Genomic DNA, 20,220 nt, shown 5'->3' with positions numbered 1-20,220 from the left:
TCCTCTCTCCCAAAGAACCGGCTCAGCCTTGCCCCAGTCATGTGCGCCTTATGCAGCACCTTAAATTGAATTAAACTGAGCCTCGCGCAGGAGGCGGAGGAATTCACCCTTCCCAGGGCATCCGCCCACGTCCCGTCATTGATCTCCTCTCCCAGCTCCTCCTCCCACTTACCTTTCAGCTCCTCAATCGAGGCCTCCTCCCCCTCCTGCATAGATTGCCGAAATCCTCCCCTCACCAACCCACGTCCCCGAGAGCACCCTGTCCTGAATCCCCCTAGACGGCAACAATGGAAACTCCGCCACCTGCCGCTTGACAAATGCCCTTACCTGCATGTATCTGAAGGTGTTCCCTGGGGGCAGGCCAAACCTCCCCTCCAACTCCCCTCGGGTAGCAAACTTCCCGTCAGGGAAAAGGGGTTGGTTTAGCTCACTGGGCTAAATCGCTGGCTTTTAAAGCAGACCAACCAGGCCAGCAACACGGTTCGATTCCAATACCAGCCTCCCCGGACAGGTGCCGGAATGTGGCGACTAGGGGCTTTTCGCAGTAACTTTATTGAAGCCTACTCGTGACAATAAGCGATTTTCATTTCATTTTCATTTTCAAGGTCCCCCATCCGCTTGATACCAGCCCTGTGCCAGCTCAGAAACCCTCCGTCCATTCTCCCTGGAACAAATTGGTAGTTCCCCCGTATCGGGGACCAGACTGAAGCCTTCACCTCCCCCCTATGCCGTCTCCATTGCCCCCAAATTTTGAGGGTAGCCGCCACTACCAGACTCATAGTATATCTTGTTGGGGGGAGCGGCAATGGCGCCGTCACCAGCGCCTCTAGGCTCGTGCCCACACAGGACGCCGTCTCCAGTTTCTTCCATGCCGCCCCCTCCCCCTCCATCACCCACCTACGTATCATCGCCATGTTGGCGGCCTAGTAGTACCCACATAGGTTGGGCAACGCCAACCTCCCATATCCCTACCCCGCTCCAGAAACACCCTCGGGGTCTTCTGCGCCCACACAAACCCCATAATACTCCTATTGACCCGACTGAAGAAAGCCTTAGGAATCATGATAGGGAGGCACTGGAACAGGAACAAAAACCTCAGGAGCACCGTCATTTTGACAGACTGGACCCTGCCCCTAGGGAGAGTGGCAGCACATCCCACCTCTTAAACTCCTCCTCCATCTACTTCACCAGCTTTGAAAAGTTGAGCCTCTGTAGGGCCCCCTAGCTCCTGCCTACCTGGACCCCCAGGTACCTGAAACTCCTCTCCGCCCTTTTCAGCGGCAGCTCCCCAATCCCTCTCTCCTGGTCCCCAGGATGCGCTACGAACAGCTCACTCTTCCCCACATTGAGCTTGTACGCGGAGAAGTCCCCGAACTCCCTAAGAATCCTCATCAGCTCCTGCATCCCCCCCACCGGGTCCGCCACGTACAACAGTAGGTCATCCACGTATAACGACAGCCGATGCTCTCTTTCCCCCCCCCCCCCCCCCCCCCCCCCCCCCCGCACTAACCCCCTCCAGTTCCTCGACTCCCTCAGCGCCATGGCCAGGTGTTCGATCGCCTGCGCAAAGAGCAGGGGAAACCAGGGGCACCCCTGCCTCGTCCCCCGGTGCAGTCAAAAATTCTCCGACGTCCTCCCATTCGTAGCCAAACTGACCACCGGGGCCTCATACAGCAGCCTCACCCACTTAATAAATCCCTCTCCAAACCCGAACCTTTTCAACATCTCCCACAGGTATCCCCAGTCCACCCTATCAAAGGCCTTCTCCGCATCCATCACCGCCACTATCTCTGCCTCTCCATCCACTGCCGGCATCATTAAGACATTCAGAAGCCTCCGTATGTTAACATTCAACTGCCTCCCCTACGCAAAACCCGTTTGATCCTCATGTATAACCTGCGGCACGACGTCCTCCACTCTCCTGGCCAATATCTTTGCTAGCAGTTTCGCATCGACATTCAGGAGCGAAATCGGTCTATATGACCCACACTGAAGAAGATCCTTATCCCGCTTCAGGATCAGTGAGATCAGCGCCCTAGACCTCGTCGGGGGCAGAGCCGGCCCCCCCCAAGCCTCATTAAAGGTCCTAACTAGCAGCGGGCCCAGAAGGTATGAAAACTTTTTAAATAATTCAACTGGGAATCCATCTGGCCCCGGTGCCTTCCCTGTCTGCATGCTCCCTATCGCTTTGACTACCTGTCTGACTGGCATCCCCAACCCCCCCACCTGCTCCTCCACTCTCGGAAACCTTAGCTTGCCCAGAAAGCAGTCCATCCCTCCCTGCCTCCAATGGGGGCACTGACCGGTATAGTTCTTCATAAAAGGTCCTAAAAACCCTGTTGATGCCCCTCGCACTTCGTACCAGACTCCCTCCTCCATCCCTAACTCCTCCTATCTCCCTCCCTGCTGGTGCGCCAGCATCCGACTCACCCGTTCCCCATATTCGTATACCGCCCCCTGCGCCCTCCTCCACTGCGCCTCCGCCTTCTTGGTGGTCAATAGATCGAACTCCGCTTGGAGGCTACAATGCTTCCTCAGCAGCCCTTCTTCCGGGACCTCCGCATACCTCCTGTCTACCCTCACCATCTCTTCCACCAGCCTCTCCCTCTCTCTCCTCTCCCCCCTCTCCCTATGTGCCCTGATGGAGATCAGCTTCCCCCCTAACCACCGCCTTTAGCGCCTCCCAGACCACACCCACCTGCACCTCCCCGTTATCATTAATATCTAGGTACCCTTCAATACACCTCCGGACCCGCCCGCACGCCTCCTCGTCCGCCAGCAACCCCATCTCAAGCCGCCACATCGGACGTTGGTGCCTCCCCTCCCTCAACTCAAGGTCGACCCAATGCGGAGCGTGGTCTGAGATGGCTATCGCCGAGTATTCCGCACCTTCCACCCTCGGAATCAACGCCCTGCTCAAAACAAAAAAATAAATCTGGGAATAAGCCTTGTGGACATGGGAGAAGAACGAGAATTCCCTGACCCCCGGCTTCATAAAACTCCAAGGATCCACACCTTCCATCTGGTCCATGAACCCCCTCAGCACTTTGGCCGGCGCCGGCCTCCTACCCGTTCTGGACCTAGAACGGTCGAGTGCTGAGTCCAGCACTGTGTTAAAATCCCCTCCCATTATTAGACTCCCTGTCTCAAGGTCAGGAATCCGGCCCAACATACGCCGCATGAAGCCCGCATCGTCCCAGTTCGGGGCATACACATTGACCAGCACCACCCGCTCCCCCTGGAGCTTACCATTTACCATCACATATCTGCCACCGCTATCCGCCATCACACTCGATGCCACAAACCCGCCACCCGGGCCCGTATGACCGGTCCATTCAGTCCCCTTATATTCCAGGTTAGCAGCCGGATCAGGGGGCTATTCGCCCCCCCTGCCCATCAGCCATAGCTCTTCCTAGGCCAGCCACGTGCCTGTGTCCCCTGCACGGACCGTTCCCCACAGTGGCAAACCTCGTCCCGACCCCTTCTAATAGCCTCAGTTCCCTTCGGCCCTTCCAGCAGCAATCTCGTGCCCCCCGCTAGCTAGGTCCCCCCTAGCTGCGTTGCTCCCCCCATTGTACTCCTGTAAGTCAGCTGACTCCTGCTGACACCGGCAACTCCCGCCACCCCAATGACCCCCCCCCCCCCCCCCCAGTGTAACACTGCCCCTCCCTGCCCACCAACAGGCACAGTCCCCATTCCGGCCCCAGCGCAGGAAAAAGCCCGCGCTTTCAACTTTAGCCCCGCCCCTCAGCCCATAGCGCGGGAAGAAAGCCCGCGCTTCCTGCTCAGCTGGCCCCGCCCCCTATGACGCAGCTCCCTTTCCAGACCCAAACTCCCCAGGCAGCCCTTCCCTCCCCCGAGGCCCCGTCCACCTTCACCGTCCTTCAACCCCCCCCCCCCCCCCCCCCCCAAACCAGACCCCCCTCCCCCCGAGCCCGTCTGACGGGTTTACAAACATCCCACAAACTCCCCAAGAAACAAAGAAATAAGGGGGGAAAAAAAACACTACTACTACGATCCCTAACCAACCCCCAACCCTCAGTCTGTCCAGCTTTTCGGCCTGAACAAAGGCCCAGGCCTCCTCCGGGGAGTCAAAATAATGATGACGGTCTTTATTGGTGACCCAAAGGCGCGCCGGCTGTAACATGCCAAACCTCACCCCTCTCCTGTGCAGCACTGCTTTTGTCCGGTTATAACCGGCCCTTTTCCTCGCCACCCCTGCACTCCAGTCCTGCTGCTCCGCTCCTTCTTGGCCCACCTGAGCGCACACTCTCGATCAACGAACCGGTGGAACCGCACCAGCACCGCCCTTGGCGGCTCATTGGGCTTGGGCTTCCTCACCAGCACCCGATGGGCCCCCTCCAGCTCCAAGGGCCCTTGGAAGGACCCCGCTCCCATCAGCGAGTTCAGCATGGTGACCACATAGACACCCTGGTCCGAACCCTCCAGCCCCTCCGGGAGGCCCAGGATCCGCAGATTCTTCCGCTGCGATCGGATCTCCATTTCCTCGAACCTCTCCTGCCATTTCTTGTGGAGCGCCTCGTGCACCTCCACCTTCACCGCCAGGCCTAGGATTTCATCCTCGTTCTCCGAGGCCTTTTGCCGGATCTCGTGGATCTCCACCGTGTGGGTCGCCAGGAGCTTGTCAAATGAGGCCTTTAGCGGTTCCAGCAGCTCAGCCTTAAGCTCCCTGAAGCAACGGTGCAGCTGCTCCTGCGTCCATGCTGCCTGTTCCCTGCCCGCCGCCATCTTGGTCTTCCTCCCTCGCACCTTTCTCGGATCCAATGCCCCTTTTTTAACCGCCCCGCTCCTGGTCCAACCCATCCACCAGCAGGGAAATGTTGCTGTTACCTTCCCACACCGGGAAAGGTCAGACAAGCGCCGTTACGGGCCCTAAAAAGAGCCCAAATGCCCGATGATAGCGGGAGCTGCCGAACGTGCGGCTTAGCCGCAACCAGAAGTCCCCCTTCATGTATTTACATAAACAGAGATCACTACAGAGAGAAAATACTCCAAGGCCCCCGACCATCTGGTGGAGAGGAAAAAGCTACAGATGGACTTTCCCCTGCTATCCACCAGGAATGCATTTCACCAAGTCCACCAGATATGGGTGACCTTCTACGAACTCGAGGAAAAGGCTGTCCAGCTGAGAAAGCAGGCAGCCACCAGGGGAGAGCGCAGGTGAAAGATAGCAGAGGCAGACTGGTAATCGAGCACAAAGAGGTGGATTGGCCACGCTAAATTGGCCCTTAATTGGCAAAAAATTAATTGGGTACTCTAAATTTTTTTTTTAATTAAAAAAAAGAAACTCTTGTGCAATGCCCCCAAGGCAAGTATTCAGAACAACACCACCAATTCTGAATACTTCCAGCTGCACAGAGGCACACAACAGGGATGCCCACTGTCCCTGTTCCTGTTCGCCCTGGCAATCGAATCCCTGGTGATTGCTCTGTGAGACACAAGAAGCTGGAAGGGTATACAAAGAGGATGCCGAGAACACAGAGTGTCGCTCTATGCGGATGACCTGCTTCTCTACGTCTCGGACGCACAGAATGACCTGAAAGCAATCATGCAACTTCTGTGAGAGTTCAGAGCCTTCTCGGGCTACAAACTTAACTTGGGCAAGAGCGAGGCATTCCCACATGTAAAAACCGTTGTAAATAAGACACAAATTTGTAAATATCAGATACAATTGAGCTGTTACTCTGAAAAACTGGAAATACTAATAAAAGTATTATTTTTAAGTCTATTTAAAGATTATTTACTGTGCTCAACAAAAGTTCCCTCAAAGCTACGAAAGTAGGAACCATATGAACATAGAAAATAGGAGCAGAAGTAGGCCATTGTGTCTCTTTAGCCCGCTCCGCCATTCAATCACATTGCGGCTGATCAGTTTGCGTTTCTAGTTCTTCGTTCCCATTCACCCCCGATAACCTTTGATTCCTTTGCCTAACAAGAATCTATCTACCTCCATCTCGAAAATATTTAATGACTCCGCCTCCACTGCCTTCTGAGGCAGTTCCAAAGTCGCACAACCCTCTGGGGGGGGGGGAAGATTTCTCTCATTACTGTACTAAAAGGGCAGTGTTCTTTGGTTCCACATTTGCCCACACGAGGAAGCACCTCCACCTTGTCAAGACCATTCAAGATCTTGTATACTGCAATCAAATCACCCCTCACTCTTCAAAGGTTCAGCAATAAAACTGCCAATTAGTATCATCTTGGTTTCGTACCTAAAATAACAGCTTTAAGCAACAGTAAGTTAACCATGGAGCATCTATTGGGGTGAACTGAACTTAAATATTAAAACAAACTGTTGGAGCTTGTGTGTTCCAATTTGAAATAAGAATTCAAATTATATCGGTATATCCTCATTTATATTTATGCTGCCAGTGCACCCAACGCTTGAGTGGTGAAGGAAGATGATGTAGTCATATACAAGCTAGGAGATACATTGTTATAATTTTAAGTGAGTAAACTCTCTGCTGAGACTGTTCATTATACAAGGAAATATAATTTGTAAATACTGACACTTGAAAGACTTTGAACACAGTCTAAGCTTGAGCTTCTGTAAAGCTTTCTGATTAAGGAATTAAAATCAATGAACCCAATGCATTTCATATTTTCTTCAGGAATCTGCCGAGTAGGTAACCAATAACATTTTGAGTTTGAATGCTGTTAAATGTCACCATTATTTTTAATCTCTGTTGATTTGCAGTTTGTTAATCCCTGTGCGTTTCACATTTAGGCATGTCACCACCTAAACCGGATTAAATTTCTGTGAAACCAACTGATTTAAGTAATTGGAATCACTGGAGTTAGATAATCCCCAATCATTTCCACCCTTGCAGATAAAGCCTAATATTGTGAAGCGCATAGAGGTCAACATGCTGAAATTCAATTGGAATATCAAAAGAAAATGTATTAATGCAGCAAATGTTCCACGCCAATCACTGTCTCGGAATCTGGTGAAGAAGAACAAGAAATAATGAAATTAAATTCTACGATGGTTTCAGTGGCTCCGAAATTATTAAATGCTAGGGATCCAGGTGCCTGGATCTTGAAATTTCTTTGTGGGATATTAGGTACAAGTTTGTCTGAAACTCTTCACTATTTAAACAGATATGTTGAACTTTTTAATGAGTTGAGGAGAGGAATTTGGATGAATGTCTTTGTACCTATTACCACAAAATGTATTAGGGGCTGTACGGTGGTGCAGTGGTTAGAACTGCTGCCTCACAGCGCTGAGCTCCCGGGTCCATGTGGAGTTTGCACATACTCCCCGTGTCTGCGTGGGTCTCACCCCCACAACCCAAAGATGTGCAAGGTAGGTGAATTGACCACACAAAATTGCCCCTTAATTGGACAGAAAAGAACTGGTACTTGAATTTAAAAAAAATTTATTTAAAGGCCCTGACTTTTGAATTGCAATGTTACTGCTCAATTTCAAAGACGTAAAAGAACTTGATTAACCTGTATTCTTCATGTTTACAGCATTTTTTTCCAGCCTCCATCTTTCTATGTTAGTCCTCAAGATTTGCCTTTTGTGGAAAATGGGGGAGTGGCAGTGTTGACTAGCAGAAAAGTAAGTTCAAAATTTAAAATTCAGTGTATGTACCAAATTAGCATTAGATTCTATACTCATGTCAAAAATGGTATGGATGCGCAGCACGTTGGCGCAGTGGATAGCACTGCTGTCTCACGGCACCAAGGTCCCAGGTTTAATCCCGGCTCTGGGTCACTGTCCGTGTGGAGTTTGCACATTCTCCCCGAGTTTGCGTGGGTTTCGCCCCCACAGCCAAAAGATGTGCAGGGTAGGCGAATTGGACACGCTAAATTGCCCCTTAATTGGAAACTTGAATTGGGTACTCTAAATGTATTTTTCAAAAATGGTACGGATACTGTATAATTTTCCGTAGCAGATATGAACATCGCAATATACTTTTTGATAGAGATTGACTCAGGATCTGTCATATTCTTACATATAATTAAAATATATGAGGAGTTCTCATTTCTTTTGTTTTAGTGGCTTTTCTCGGAACATAGGAACTGGAGCAGGCCATTTAACTCCTCGAGCCTGTCCCGCCACCCATTGAGATCTTGGCTGTCTGTGACCTAACTTGTTTGGCCCATATCCCTTAATATCTTTGCTTAATAAAAACCTATCTGTCTCAGATATAAAATTAACATTAGTAACTGATCTGACAATACTTTGGAGTAGTAGCACATTTTATGTAACTTGGGTAAAAGAAACATCGGGCGCCGAGCACCTGGGTGTGATCCTGGCCCCGGGTCACTGTCCATGTGGAGTTTGCACATTCTCCCCGTGTCTGCGTGGTCTCACCCCCACAACCCAAAGATCTGCAGGGTAGGTGGATTGGCCATGCTAAATGGCCCCTTAATTGGAATTTTAAAAAAAATGTTTTGTTGTGGGAAGGCCTTGAATAATTGCAAGATTTGTTTGCATTATGTTTCTGTGTCTTCAGGTTGTACACATGGATGTCCGAGGGAACAAAGTCAGATTGGACAATGATTCGGAAATAACGTATGATAAATGTTTAATAGCAACAGGTAAATGTTATTTTTAACGTTTGCAGCCCTTTGAATTTAATTCATGGCCACTTCTGAAGGCACTCATCTTGTAATTAACATTTTATATGTAAGCTTAAGCAATTTGCGCTGTTTAGTGACAGAATTAAGCAAGTGAAAGAAATAATTAATGTTTTTCTCCTGTAGTGGAAAGGTTCCTGAAGTTCGTTTATTGTGAACAATAAATAACTTGAAACTCTTGTGCAAACAAATAGGTTGTGTTTCCCTTAACCAGTGTTTTATTTTCAAATGTGTGTCTTGGTTTCTCCTCTCTCTATTCGGGTTCCCCTGGCCACACCCCTGAGATCATATGGTGTGAGGTGGAGAACCTACTGAATCATAATCGCAGGGGAAGATCCATGACCCGCCCACTTATGCATTATGCCACTTCTTGTTTTAGTACTATCATCATTGACATATTTTCTCAAATGATTTGCAGAGCTTTTGATTAAGTTTTTTTCCTTTATCTTCACTCCCCATTTCTACCTTTCTTATTCAATTTTCTACTTGTGTCCCTAGGTGGAACTCCACGTAACCTTCCAACACTTGAAAGAGCAGGAGAAGAGGTACAAAAGCGGACAACTCTATTCAGAAAGGTAACTGTGCAGTCATGCTTCTGTGACTTGTGCCCCATACCTTCATTCCACTTCATGATTATATTTCCACTTGCCTGCTACTTTATGCATTGAGGTTCCAACATTATGTAGCAAAATTGTTTTGTATATGTGACTGGAGAATTCCAGGTTCAGTCCCTGCTCTTAATTAAGTTAGGTAATCGGGAGGTAGCAGTGCAAACATTACAGTTAGCCTCCGCGCCCCTTAACAAGGGATGGGTAAATTAACCACTATATTAGACGGATGTCAGGCCCCATGGAATGTAGAAGAGCCGGATGATAAAACTATTGGACAGTGCAACTTGCTGCTCAACTGAACTGAATTTTTTGATCACAAGGACTGCATTGTCCTGCCATTTCATTACTTGTTAACTTGGATTATAACTTACTGTATTGTATTACAAGTCCGTTATGATCAATGGAATGATTGGGACATTTCGTAAACTAGCATGAAATACTTAAAGGCAATTCCTAAATGCAAAGCAAAAAGAAAGCACAAACTTAGACGCAAACGGTAATATTACCATGGACAGCATGGTAATACTGTGGTTAGCCCCCGTGTCGCGTCTTTTCGTCCGACGTCACTTCGTCCAACGACACTTCGTCCACGTCTTTTGGTCCAACGTCTTTTTGTCCGCCCGTCTTTTGGTCCAACGTCTTTTTGTCCGCCCGTCTTTTGGTCCAACGTCACTTCGTCCAATTATCCAATTACAAATTAATTCCGTATAAAACCATTTAATTGATAAAATGCAAGTACAATACAGCAAAATGCAAGTACAATACAGCAAGTGACTTTAATTGCTAAAACGCAAGTAATTGATAAAATGCAAGTAAAATGCAAGTTGAAAAATGCAGTTAAAAAGTTAAAAAATCTAAAAATGCAGTTAACAAATCTAAAAGTTTACTAATTACTTAAAATTCCCGAAATTACTTAAAATTGATGTAAATTGTAAATTCCCGAAATTCCCTAAAAGTTAGATTTCCCGAACTGCACCCGAGAGAGAATAATGGGGAGAGGACAAGATGATTTGATATTCTACATTTCCGACAGACACAGATATAAGTGGGAGTCTAATTGGATTTAGACAATGAGTGCAGTTCTGAAAGAAGCAGATTTAAACTCGATTTTCGTCGAGTGATTAAAACCTCTGGTTGGCAGTGGGTTCTGACATTACAGGTCTGAAATGATCAAATATTCCATCAGATACAATGGCTCTCATCACGCTGGAGCATACATGGGCGAATATCCTGCAGCTTATCTTAAAAATGTCTGGAGATCAAGCAGCACAAATGCAGAACTCAACCTCAAGAGGCGAAATAGGTGGAGAGGATCCTTGAGCAGTAACATTGAAAAACTAAATTAAACTATTTGTAATTGGATAATTGGACGAAGTGACGTTGGACCAAAAGACGGGTGGACAAAAAGACGTTGGACCAAAAGACGTGGACGAAGTGTCGTTGGACGAAATGACGTCGGACGAAAAGACATAGCACCGTTAGCCCCGTTGCTTCACAGCTTCAGGGTCCCAGGTTCGATTCCCGGCTTGGGTCACTGTCTGTGCACATTCTCCCTGTGTCTGCGTGGGTTTCCTCCCACAAGTCCCAAAAGATGTGCTGTTCGGTAATTTGGACATTTATTTATTTAGTGGACCCAATTATTTTTTTCCAATTAAGGGGCAATTTAGTGTGGCCAATCCACCTAGCCTGCACATCTTTGGGTTGTGGGGACGAAACCCACGCAAACACGGGGCGAATGTGCAAACTCCACACGGACAGTGATCCAGAGCCGGGATCGAACCTGGGACCTCGGCGCCGTGAGGCAGCAGGGCTAACCCACTGTGCCACCGTGCTGAATTCTAACTATTTCTCCCTATGTGTAGGGAACAGGCGCCGGAATGTAGCGACTAGGGGATTTCCACAGTAACTTCATTGCAGTGTTAATGTAAGCCTATTTGTGACTATAAAGATTATTATTAAATGGGCAGTTCAAAAAAGCATGTTGTATTCGTACATTTAATTCCTATTTTAGATATTAAATTTGTCAGGTGTTTAAAATTGTCTTGCTACAAGTTTCTGTCTTTTCTTCATAATTTTTCTTTTCATTTTCTGCATTAACTTGCCATGGCTATTAGCTTGTACTACAATGTTGTGAAGTTGAAACTCTGGTTCGGAAATATAAGACATTCAGCCTTGCACCTTGTGATATGTATGGGTTAAGCAACTCATCGCATTAACCAGCTAAATCATCAGCCAAGTGAGTGAGCATACCATAGCCTCTCTGATGCTGGATGAAATGCTTTCACACCCAGCACTGCCCTGGATGCTGCTGCAATGTCACTGCATGTGCAGTGAGCTGTATACTTGAGGCAATATATGAGGAAAACCAGAGCATTGCTGTGTATCAGGAGTATAACCTGAAGTGGCACAAATGAGACCGCATTATTGCATTTCATTCCACCTGTCATAAATAAGTAGCAAGTGTATAAGATGATAGAAAATATAATCCTAGTTAAATGAATTATTCCAGTTTCGAGTTCGTAGTGGCTACAGATCACTCAGTCGAGAAACCTTCCTGCATTTGGAAATTATATTTGGCATATATCGACAGGATTTTGATTTAATTGCTGTCAGTCCATTCTAAAATGTATCTGTCTGGCCTACCTTATTGCCATTAACTTAGAGGCCTGAATAAAATAAGTCTACTCAGTAGCCATAAAGACATTGCAGTTCTTAACAATAAGTTTGTTCAATATGTTGCAGGTAGCTGAGGCAATGTAAAATTATTTAAAAACAAATTAGAAATTCATGCTAAGAAGAAACTTAATATGTACAAAATACATTGCATTCTTGCAGCAGCTAACTATTGATCATGAATTGTCCATTACATTCCATTAGCTGTCTACTAACTGAGGACTTAAGAAAGTGAGCTTCTTGAGACAGTGGATTCAGATAGGGCGTTCAAGTTTACAGCCAAGGAGATGGAGGAAGATTTACAGATATTAAGTCGAAGTAAGGGAGGAAATATTACAGCAATTTTGGTATGTTTAAAGTTAGCATTTGGAAATGGGCTGATATTGCTGGGTATGGGACTTATGACGATGAGTAACCAAGTAGGTAACAAAATAAACTGATTTTGCCTTAAATTACAGATGGAAAATGAAATTTAATCCATTGGAGAACACCATAAAGCCTTGTCCCAGTTTGAAGCAAAATTGGTTTTTCTTTATAAAACCTTTCATTTTTCAAACTGGACCATGAAATACAATGTTACATAATGAAACCCATGCTCACAGAAAAATATCATAAACCATAAAGTGATTTCGAAGATCCCAACCCACCTTGTTTGCTTTATACTGTGTGTGACCACGGTACTGCCATTCATTTTTGTAATGTTGTTTGGAGTAATAATTTCAGAGTCCAATGCTGAAGGTGGTGGGGAATATTTGATGCAGGTTTAGCTAGTTAATTAAGTTCAAGAACAGAATATCTAATCTCTGGTTTAGTTTGGATTTGATTGAGGAGAAAGGGAGGTTAGCAAGATACTGAAAAAACAAATTAGAATTCTACAGCTGGATTTATTTGTAATGACTTGAAGATTATGTGAGGCAGGGTGATTCAAAGAAAGCGGGCAAGCAATCAAAAACCATGCTGAAAGTATTTCGCTACGAGAGATCTTATACACCAATAGATTAGTTTAAGCATGAAAATAAATATCACACTATAAACTAAAACATGGAAATATTAGGATCATTTGTACTTTGTAATTTTAATACTGGTAAAAATTGTTAAAAATAAATATGTAAATTAAATATAAAACAACGCTACAATGTATTCGTGTGTAACGTTCATGAAGTGCATTGTGAACAATATCTGCACTATTTGATACAAAATTCATAGCAGACTGCAGCATAGAGTCACTGTGGTCCAAACACTTTGAGTTGCCCCAGTAGTGTTGAAAATAAATCAACCACTATCTCTACACATCTACCATCTGTTTTGTTCATTCGTTCTTCAGAGGCTGGATATAATCTGGAGCTAGCTTGATGTAAGGAAGATTTTTAAGTATCCTATCTTTTGATTTGTCATCTTGTTCTATGCCTTTGATAAGATTTCCATGTTGTATTTCTGGTTATTTTTGGATCAGTTATATTCCTTGAATTCCAACAGGTTATGTACAGTAAGGCATTAGGTTGCAATCTATGAATAATATTTGGTCTTTTCCTTTATTGTCAGTTTTTAAACATTTGACTTTTTTCCTCCAAGGAGGCTCTTACCATTAAACCCTCTGAGTCAATCACTCCATTTAATCAGGGATTTGGCAATGGGACTCTCAGATCAGAAGCGATACTAAAATCCAAAATGCTAATATAGCATTACACTCTAGCAACCTTTCATTGTTCCTCCTCCAAGCACCAAGGAACACGAGTTGTATCTGTTTTCCATTCTTCAAATTATTCTCTCTCAAATAACTGACCGAGATTGAAGTTTCCAATGGATAACTCGAAGAACAGCTTGGCAGCATATTTTAAAGATCTTCAGGAACTTGCTCTGAAGTTCCTTTCACTGGGACATTTTGTGCAGATTAGGAGCAATGACTTTTAACAGAGGGAGTAGTTAAGGCTGAGACCACTGCATCTTTTGAGGGAATTTGGATAAATATTTGAAGCAGAGGAAGATTACAAACCAATCTGGAGTGAGCAGGTCAATGCGTTTAATGTTTGGATTTCTCTAGAAAGCCAGCATAAACATTTTCTCAAAACAAATTTAGAGTGCCCAATTCTTGTTTTCCCCCAATTAACGAGCAATTTAGCGTGGCCAATCCACCTAGCCTGTACATCTTTGGGTTATGAGGGTGAGACATAAATATGATGAGTGAAATGGCCTCCTTGCGTCATGAATTTCTGTGGCTCTTGGAATTTACCATTTTTTAAAGAAATACCCAATACGCAATTTATTTTTTCCAATTAAGGGGCAATTTGGTGTGGCCAATCTTTGGGTTGTGGGGTGCAACCCACGCAAACATGGGGAGAATGTGCAACTCCACACAGACAGTGACCTAGGGCCGGGATCGAACCTGGGACCTCAGCGTCGTGAGGCAGCAGTGCTAACCATTGCGCCACCGTGCTGTCCTGCTCTTGGAGTTTACCTATTGAGTAACTGAACTATGTAACCAGGAAAGCTTGTTGCCCATTCTTTGCTGACCTCTGGTTTCAGTACTGGTGAAACTGCCTCAGTGCCCTAGGTTAGGATGGGGAAATTCAGCTAGGGTTCCCAATCCTGAATGTTTTCCAGGTATGTTTGGTAGAAGTGCATCTTCCTTGATGTAGTGCGGGGTTGTAATCCGTTTGGGCTGTGATGACCTTTTTGGTCATATAGCCAGTCCACATATTACCACAGTTTGTATGAATAATAGTTACTTGGGTAAGTTCACAGAGAATTTTGACAGTTGGTGAATAATACGCCATAAAAATTACAACTCCTTTAAGAGGCGAAGGAGTAAATTAGCTGGGAAAATATCTGAATGTATTGAATGTACATTATAATGATAAAATGCAACAATTTTCTATTAATTTTACAGTATTAGGCTGAAGATGAGAGCTCAAAATGTGTGCTTTTTAGGACAGAAATTGCATAAATGTGATTCACTGTAACACTGCAACTGTAGATTCTACATTACTAGCTTTGTCACTGAACTGTCTTATCATTCAAGTTCAGTGTCCAGCCATTCTTCTGGCCCTACTAATACTTGCTCATTGCCTACATTTTTTAATCCATAAACAATGCTTCTAAAATGTTAATGTTCAGCTCATAATGTAAATATAAAAAAACATACAGTCTTAATTTATTGATTTTAAAAACGCAAAGCAGAGGGAAAACCAGTTAGTAAATGTAAAATTGAAATCTGGGCTATAAAATTAGTTAAAACTCCTGCAACTATACCATTAATCCTATTAGCCTTGCAGTACTTTTGTTTTGTTGACCATAACCAATATCAGGTCTTATCAAAAGCAAAGTTGTTTTGGAATGTAGGTACAGCAGAAAATGGTGAATGTATTGCAAGAGTCAACAAATTGTCTGCAGCATATTTTGTGATTTTTCAGAAGAACAATGGAACTTTAAGTTATCCTGTAAGTTTGAAAGCTACTTTGTTGACAGAACTAGTTTTCTTTGGAAGAAATTGAATTAGACTGACCGTTTTATAGCATTTAGTTATGTGGTCAGATTGTCATATCATTGAGGAAACAATTTGAAGTATTTAGTACAAACGCAATTATTCTCTGTTAGTAAAGGGTAAAGTGGCATTAATTTTTTCTATGTTTCTGCCTTTATTAAGGGATGAAGCAATGGATAAAATATACACATTAGTAGATATATCCAGGTAGAGAGGAATGTTGCAGGAGGCTGTACTTTTACCTCTGAGACTGGCTTTACATTAGTATAATTTTGAATAGACGAACATCTGTCGACTGTAAAGGTCAGCATACATGAAGCAACAATCCAGTTTCCAATAACCTTACAGTTTGGCAACATTCAGCACTAAATTAACATTCTATCTCTTGCCGCCGTAAGTATGACTTCTGTGTAAAATGTCATTTGCATTGTCGAGTTGGTCTGAAATAAAAATTATTGCACTTTTTGCCAACATTAAGTTTACCTGACCTGAAACATGCTAAACAGCGTATGGGAAAATAATGCTACCCCTATCAGCATTTACCATTATGAGCCTACAAATTGACCTTAAAAATGTTGGAAAGCTAGTGGTGTTAATATACTTTTAGTAACTAAATGTGACAGGACTTTTTAATGATTATTATACATTTTTCTTTGGAGACAGAAACAGATTTTTCTGATAACTTCAAATCCTCTTGCAGATAGAAGATTTTAAATCTTTGGAGAAAATTTCAAGAAATGTGGAGTCTATTGTTATCATTGGTGGTGGATTCCTCGGTAGCGAATTGGCCTGTGCTTTGGGAAGACGTGGTATGTTTTTTTTTAGTGCATTGTGAAAGGTTGAATACAACTGACCTATTTTCTCTAGAGTTACGAAGAACGACAGGTGATCTCATTGAAATGTAAAACTTTTAAAAGACGTAATAAGCTAGACATTGAAAGAGCAAAAGCAAATATTACAAATGCTGGAAATTTGAAAGAAGAACAAATAATGCTGCAAAAACTCAGCAGGTCAGGCAGCAGCTGTGGAGAGAAACCGGGTTAGCTTTTCAGGTCAATGACCTTTCATCTGAACTGGTGGAATTCTGATGAAGGGTCGCTGACATAAAATGTTAACTTGTGTTTTTCTCCATAACTAGAACCAGAGGACACAATCTCAGACTAAAGGGACGATTCTTTAAACCAGAGATGAAGAGAAATTTCTTCAGCCAGAGGATGGTGAATCTGTGGAACTCTTTGCCACAGAAGGCTGGGGAGGCCAAATCACTGACTGTCTTTAAGACAGATATAGATAGGTTCTTGATTAATAAGGGGATAAGGCAGGAAATTGGGGATGAGAAAAATATCCGCCATGATTGAATGGCGAAGCAGATTCAATGGGCCTACTTCTGCTCCTATGTCTTATGGTCTTGTATACTGTATTCTGCTCAACTAGATGTTGAGACTTTTCCCTCTAGCTGGAGAATCTTTCCATCTGAAGGGCCCCTTTCATTTTTTTTCTCACTCCAGGGGCCACATTGGATAAATTTCAGATGGGTACGCTTTGGCACGTCATTTTTTAAAAAATTATATTGATTTATGAAAAAAATGAAACAACTGGTGAAAGGTGGCATGGTGGTGCAGTGGTTAGCACTGCTGCCTCACGGCGCTGAGGACTCGGGTTTGATCCCGGCCCCGGGTCATTGTCTGTGTGCAGTTTGCACATTCTCTGCGTGTCTGCGTGGGTCTCATCCCCACAACCCAAAATGATACCGGGGCAGCACGGTAGCATTGTGGATAGCACAATTGCTTCACAGCTCCAGGGTCCCAGGTTCGATTCCCGGCTTGGGTCACTGTCTGTGCGGAGTCTGCACATCCTCCCCGTGTGTGCGTGGGTTTCCTCCGGGTGCTCCGGTTTCCTCCCACAGTCCAAAGATGTGCGGGTTAGGTGGATTGGCCATGATAAATTGCCCTTAGTGTCCAAATTGCCCTTAGTGTTGGGTGGGGTTACTGAGTTATGGGGATAGGGTGGAGGTGTTGACCTTGGGTAGGGTGCTCTTTCCAAGGGCCGGTGTAGGCTCGATGGGCCGAATGGCCTCCTTCTGCACTGTAAATTCTATATCTATGTGCAGGGTAGGTGAATTGGCTGTGCTAAATTGCATCTTAATTGGAGAAAAAAATAATTGGATACTCTAAATTTATTTTTTAAAAAGCTTGTGGAGCAAAAATAAAGTCAAAGCAATAAATTGCTCATTTTTTAAAAAATTAGTAATTCATAAAGATGATCATTAGATCGAGAGTGTGTCGGTTCACTCATAGAATCATTGAATTTGCAGTGCAGAAAGAGGTCATTCGGCCATCAAGTCTACACCGGCCCTAGGAAAGAGCACCCTACTTAAGACCATGTTTCCGCCCTATACCCGTAACTCAGTAACCCCACCTAACCTTTTGGACACTTATGAGCAACTTAGCATGGCCAATCCACCTAACCTGCACATCTTTGGACTATGGGAGCACCCGGAGGAAAGTTCAAACTCCACACAGACAGTCCTCTGAGGCCAGAATTGAAGCCAGGTCCCTGGAGCTGTAGGGCAGTAGTGCTAACCACTGTCCTGCCCACGTAGCCTCAGGGTGCACAGCCCCACATAGTCTCAAGATGTTCAGCCCCACCCCAACTTCAGCAGGCAGTCCCTCTTACCTCCTGTCCTTAAAAGCCTCTCTTCCTCCTCAGCAAACATCACCACCACCTCTGATTGAAACCTCTCGCGTTTGCTCTTTGCTGCTTCTCCAATAACAAGACTGTTTCTCTCCCACGTTTGCTGCAAACAGACGCAATAGTGCTTGGAGGAGCAGTTTCTTGCAAATCTTCCTCTTCAGTTCTCTGAACTTTGAACGCTGGCTTCCGGACCAGATAGGGTGGGCCATATGCTGGACAAACTCTGGTCTAAAACTATTGGGCACGGTTTCAGAATAAAAAGTTGGCCATTTAGGATGTAGATGAGGATAAATTTCTCAGTTCAGAGGGTTATGAATCTTTGGAATTCGGTAACCAGATGACTGTCGATGCTGAGTTGATAAGTGTATTCATGGCTGTGTTTAGTCGTCTGTAGGTAATAGAGGAATCTGGGGATAGGGCACAAAAATGCATTTGATGAAGAAGGTAGTTGTCATGGGGGCATATTTCTTATGTTTTTAAGAAATAAATGCTTAGATTCTTTACTTAATTTGTAGTAAATGGTTGTGAAATGTAGCCTAGAATGTACTTCCAAGCATGTGTCTTTGAAAAGTGTAATATCAAACTGTGGTCCCTAATAGATGAGGTAGTTTTATTAAGTACTGATGGCACAGTGTGCTCAATCCTTTTGAAGTTACATTGTTTAAAATGAATGTAGTCTCATCTGAAAGCTATAATTATTCCAATTCAGAGATCAGCCCCCTTTGGATTAAAAACTAACATAATTGTCTAATTTAAATATGGATTTGATTTTCAGTATCTAGTAAGTGTAAAGATATAGTTTACACTTCTGGACTGAGAGGACCTCAGGTTACACAAATTAACAGATGATCATATAACTGCTGTTCTCGGGGGGGGGGGGGCCTTCTGCAATCTCTGCTGGAAAGATGTCTGTCCCGTTTACTGCCATGACCTCTTAATGAAAATGCTAGCTCTCCTGTTAGCATTCTGCCTTAAGGCGAACCGACTATCAGCCCCAGTGTGTGCTGAGCATCTGATCTCACCTGGGGACACAGCTGTTTGCTTTGATTTAAGCCCATACCGATGGAATAAGAAGTGGGAGGCAAATTGACCAGCTTTAGAGCAGTGCTGAATGATTGTCAATATTCACAGTCTGACCCACAAGTAAAGAATGGCCACATGAGAGGTATTGCAGAGCTCTCCCCAGAGCAGCACATGGCATAAGATCTTCAGGAAAGAAGCTTGAAACGCATAGGAATGATTACTCTGATGGGCAGCACGGTGGCACAGTGGTTAGCACTGGGACTGCGGCGGTGAGGACCCGGGTTCGAATATCGGCCCTGGGTCACTGTCCGTGTGGAGTTTGAACATTCTCCCCGTGTCTGCGTGGGTTTCACCCTCACAGCCCAAAAGATGTGCAGGTTAGGTGGATTGGCCATGCTAAATTGCCCCTTAATTGGGGAAAAAAATAATTGGATACTCATTATAAAAAAAGGAATGATTACTCTAGCCATATAATCAACAGCAATTAAAATCCTCCATGCAGTTGCTAATTTGGCTGGGATTTGCAGATAATTGATGCTTCGATGCCTCATAAGTGCAGATTTCTATGAACAGGGTTGCAAATAATTCTACAGCTTTAGAAAAGTTGTTCAGTGATAATCATCAACCATTTGATGGAATGAGAAAACTTTTCACCTTACCAGATAATATTTGATTAAGACATGGTGGAAGCTGCGGATACTGTAGTATTTATTCCATAGCATTACTGTCTCTCACATTAACGTGTACAATATTCTTTCCAATATATAAATCCACCATTCTAATCCATAAGCCACAGGTGGAAATGCTTTTGTGACTATTGGTCAGGAACAAGATCAGGGTCAACTATGAAGATCCTTAATTCAAACAGACAAGGAGACACAATTGGCGGTGATGGTGGGAAAGCAAATAGACTTTCAATGATTTTTTTTCTTCCACCAGATAATCTCTCTTGATTTGCTTTATATGAAATTAAGACTTGCTTTATTTGTCAAGCACTTCCACACCTATGTGTTCATATCACATTTAAATATAATTGCTGTACATCAAGAATTTGTATTGTATCTTGCAATTCCTCAGGAAAGTTTTCAAAAATCTATTAAGGACCTTATTTCAGAAAACCTTTGTCTA

At 44.4% G+C, this 20,220-nt stretch overlaps 1 protein-coding gene across 10 annotated transcripts in view; it reads left to right on the top strand.

Annotated features, from left to right (window-relative positions):
• aifm1 (apoptosis inducing factor mitochondrion associated 1) overlaps positions 1-20,220 on the top strand; it is a 73,450-nt gene that overhangs the window by 43,665 nt on the left and 9,565 nt on the right. For all 10 annotated transcript variants that reach the window (XM_038774889.1, XM_038774887.1, XM_038774880.1 and 7 more), the window contains 4 exons: positions 7,495-7,585; positions 8,487-8,571; positions 9,109-9,185; positions 16,076-16,184. In XM_038774889.1, the coding sequence (XP_038630817.1) occupies positions 7,495-7,585; positions 8,487-8,571; positions 9,109-9,185; positions 16,076-16,184 (362 nt within the window). The remainder of the gene's footprint in view (positions 1-7,494; positions 7,586-8,486; positions 8,572-9,108; positions 9,186-16,075; positions 16,185-20,220) is intronic.

Source organism: Scyliorhinus canicula, chromosome 17 (genome assembly GCF_902713615.1).
Source record: "Scyliorhinus canicula chromosome 17, sScyCan1.1, whole genome shotgun sequence".
NCBI classification, from domain to species: domain Eukaryota; kingdom Metazoa; phylum Chordata; class Chondrichthyes; order Carcharhiniformes; family Scyliorhinidae; genus Scyliorhinus; species Scyliorhinus canicula.
The sequence above is the reverse complement of the archived record's forward strand: the minus strand, read 5'-3'. Positions and strand labels throughout refer to the sequence as shown.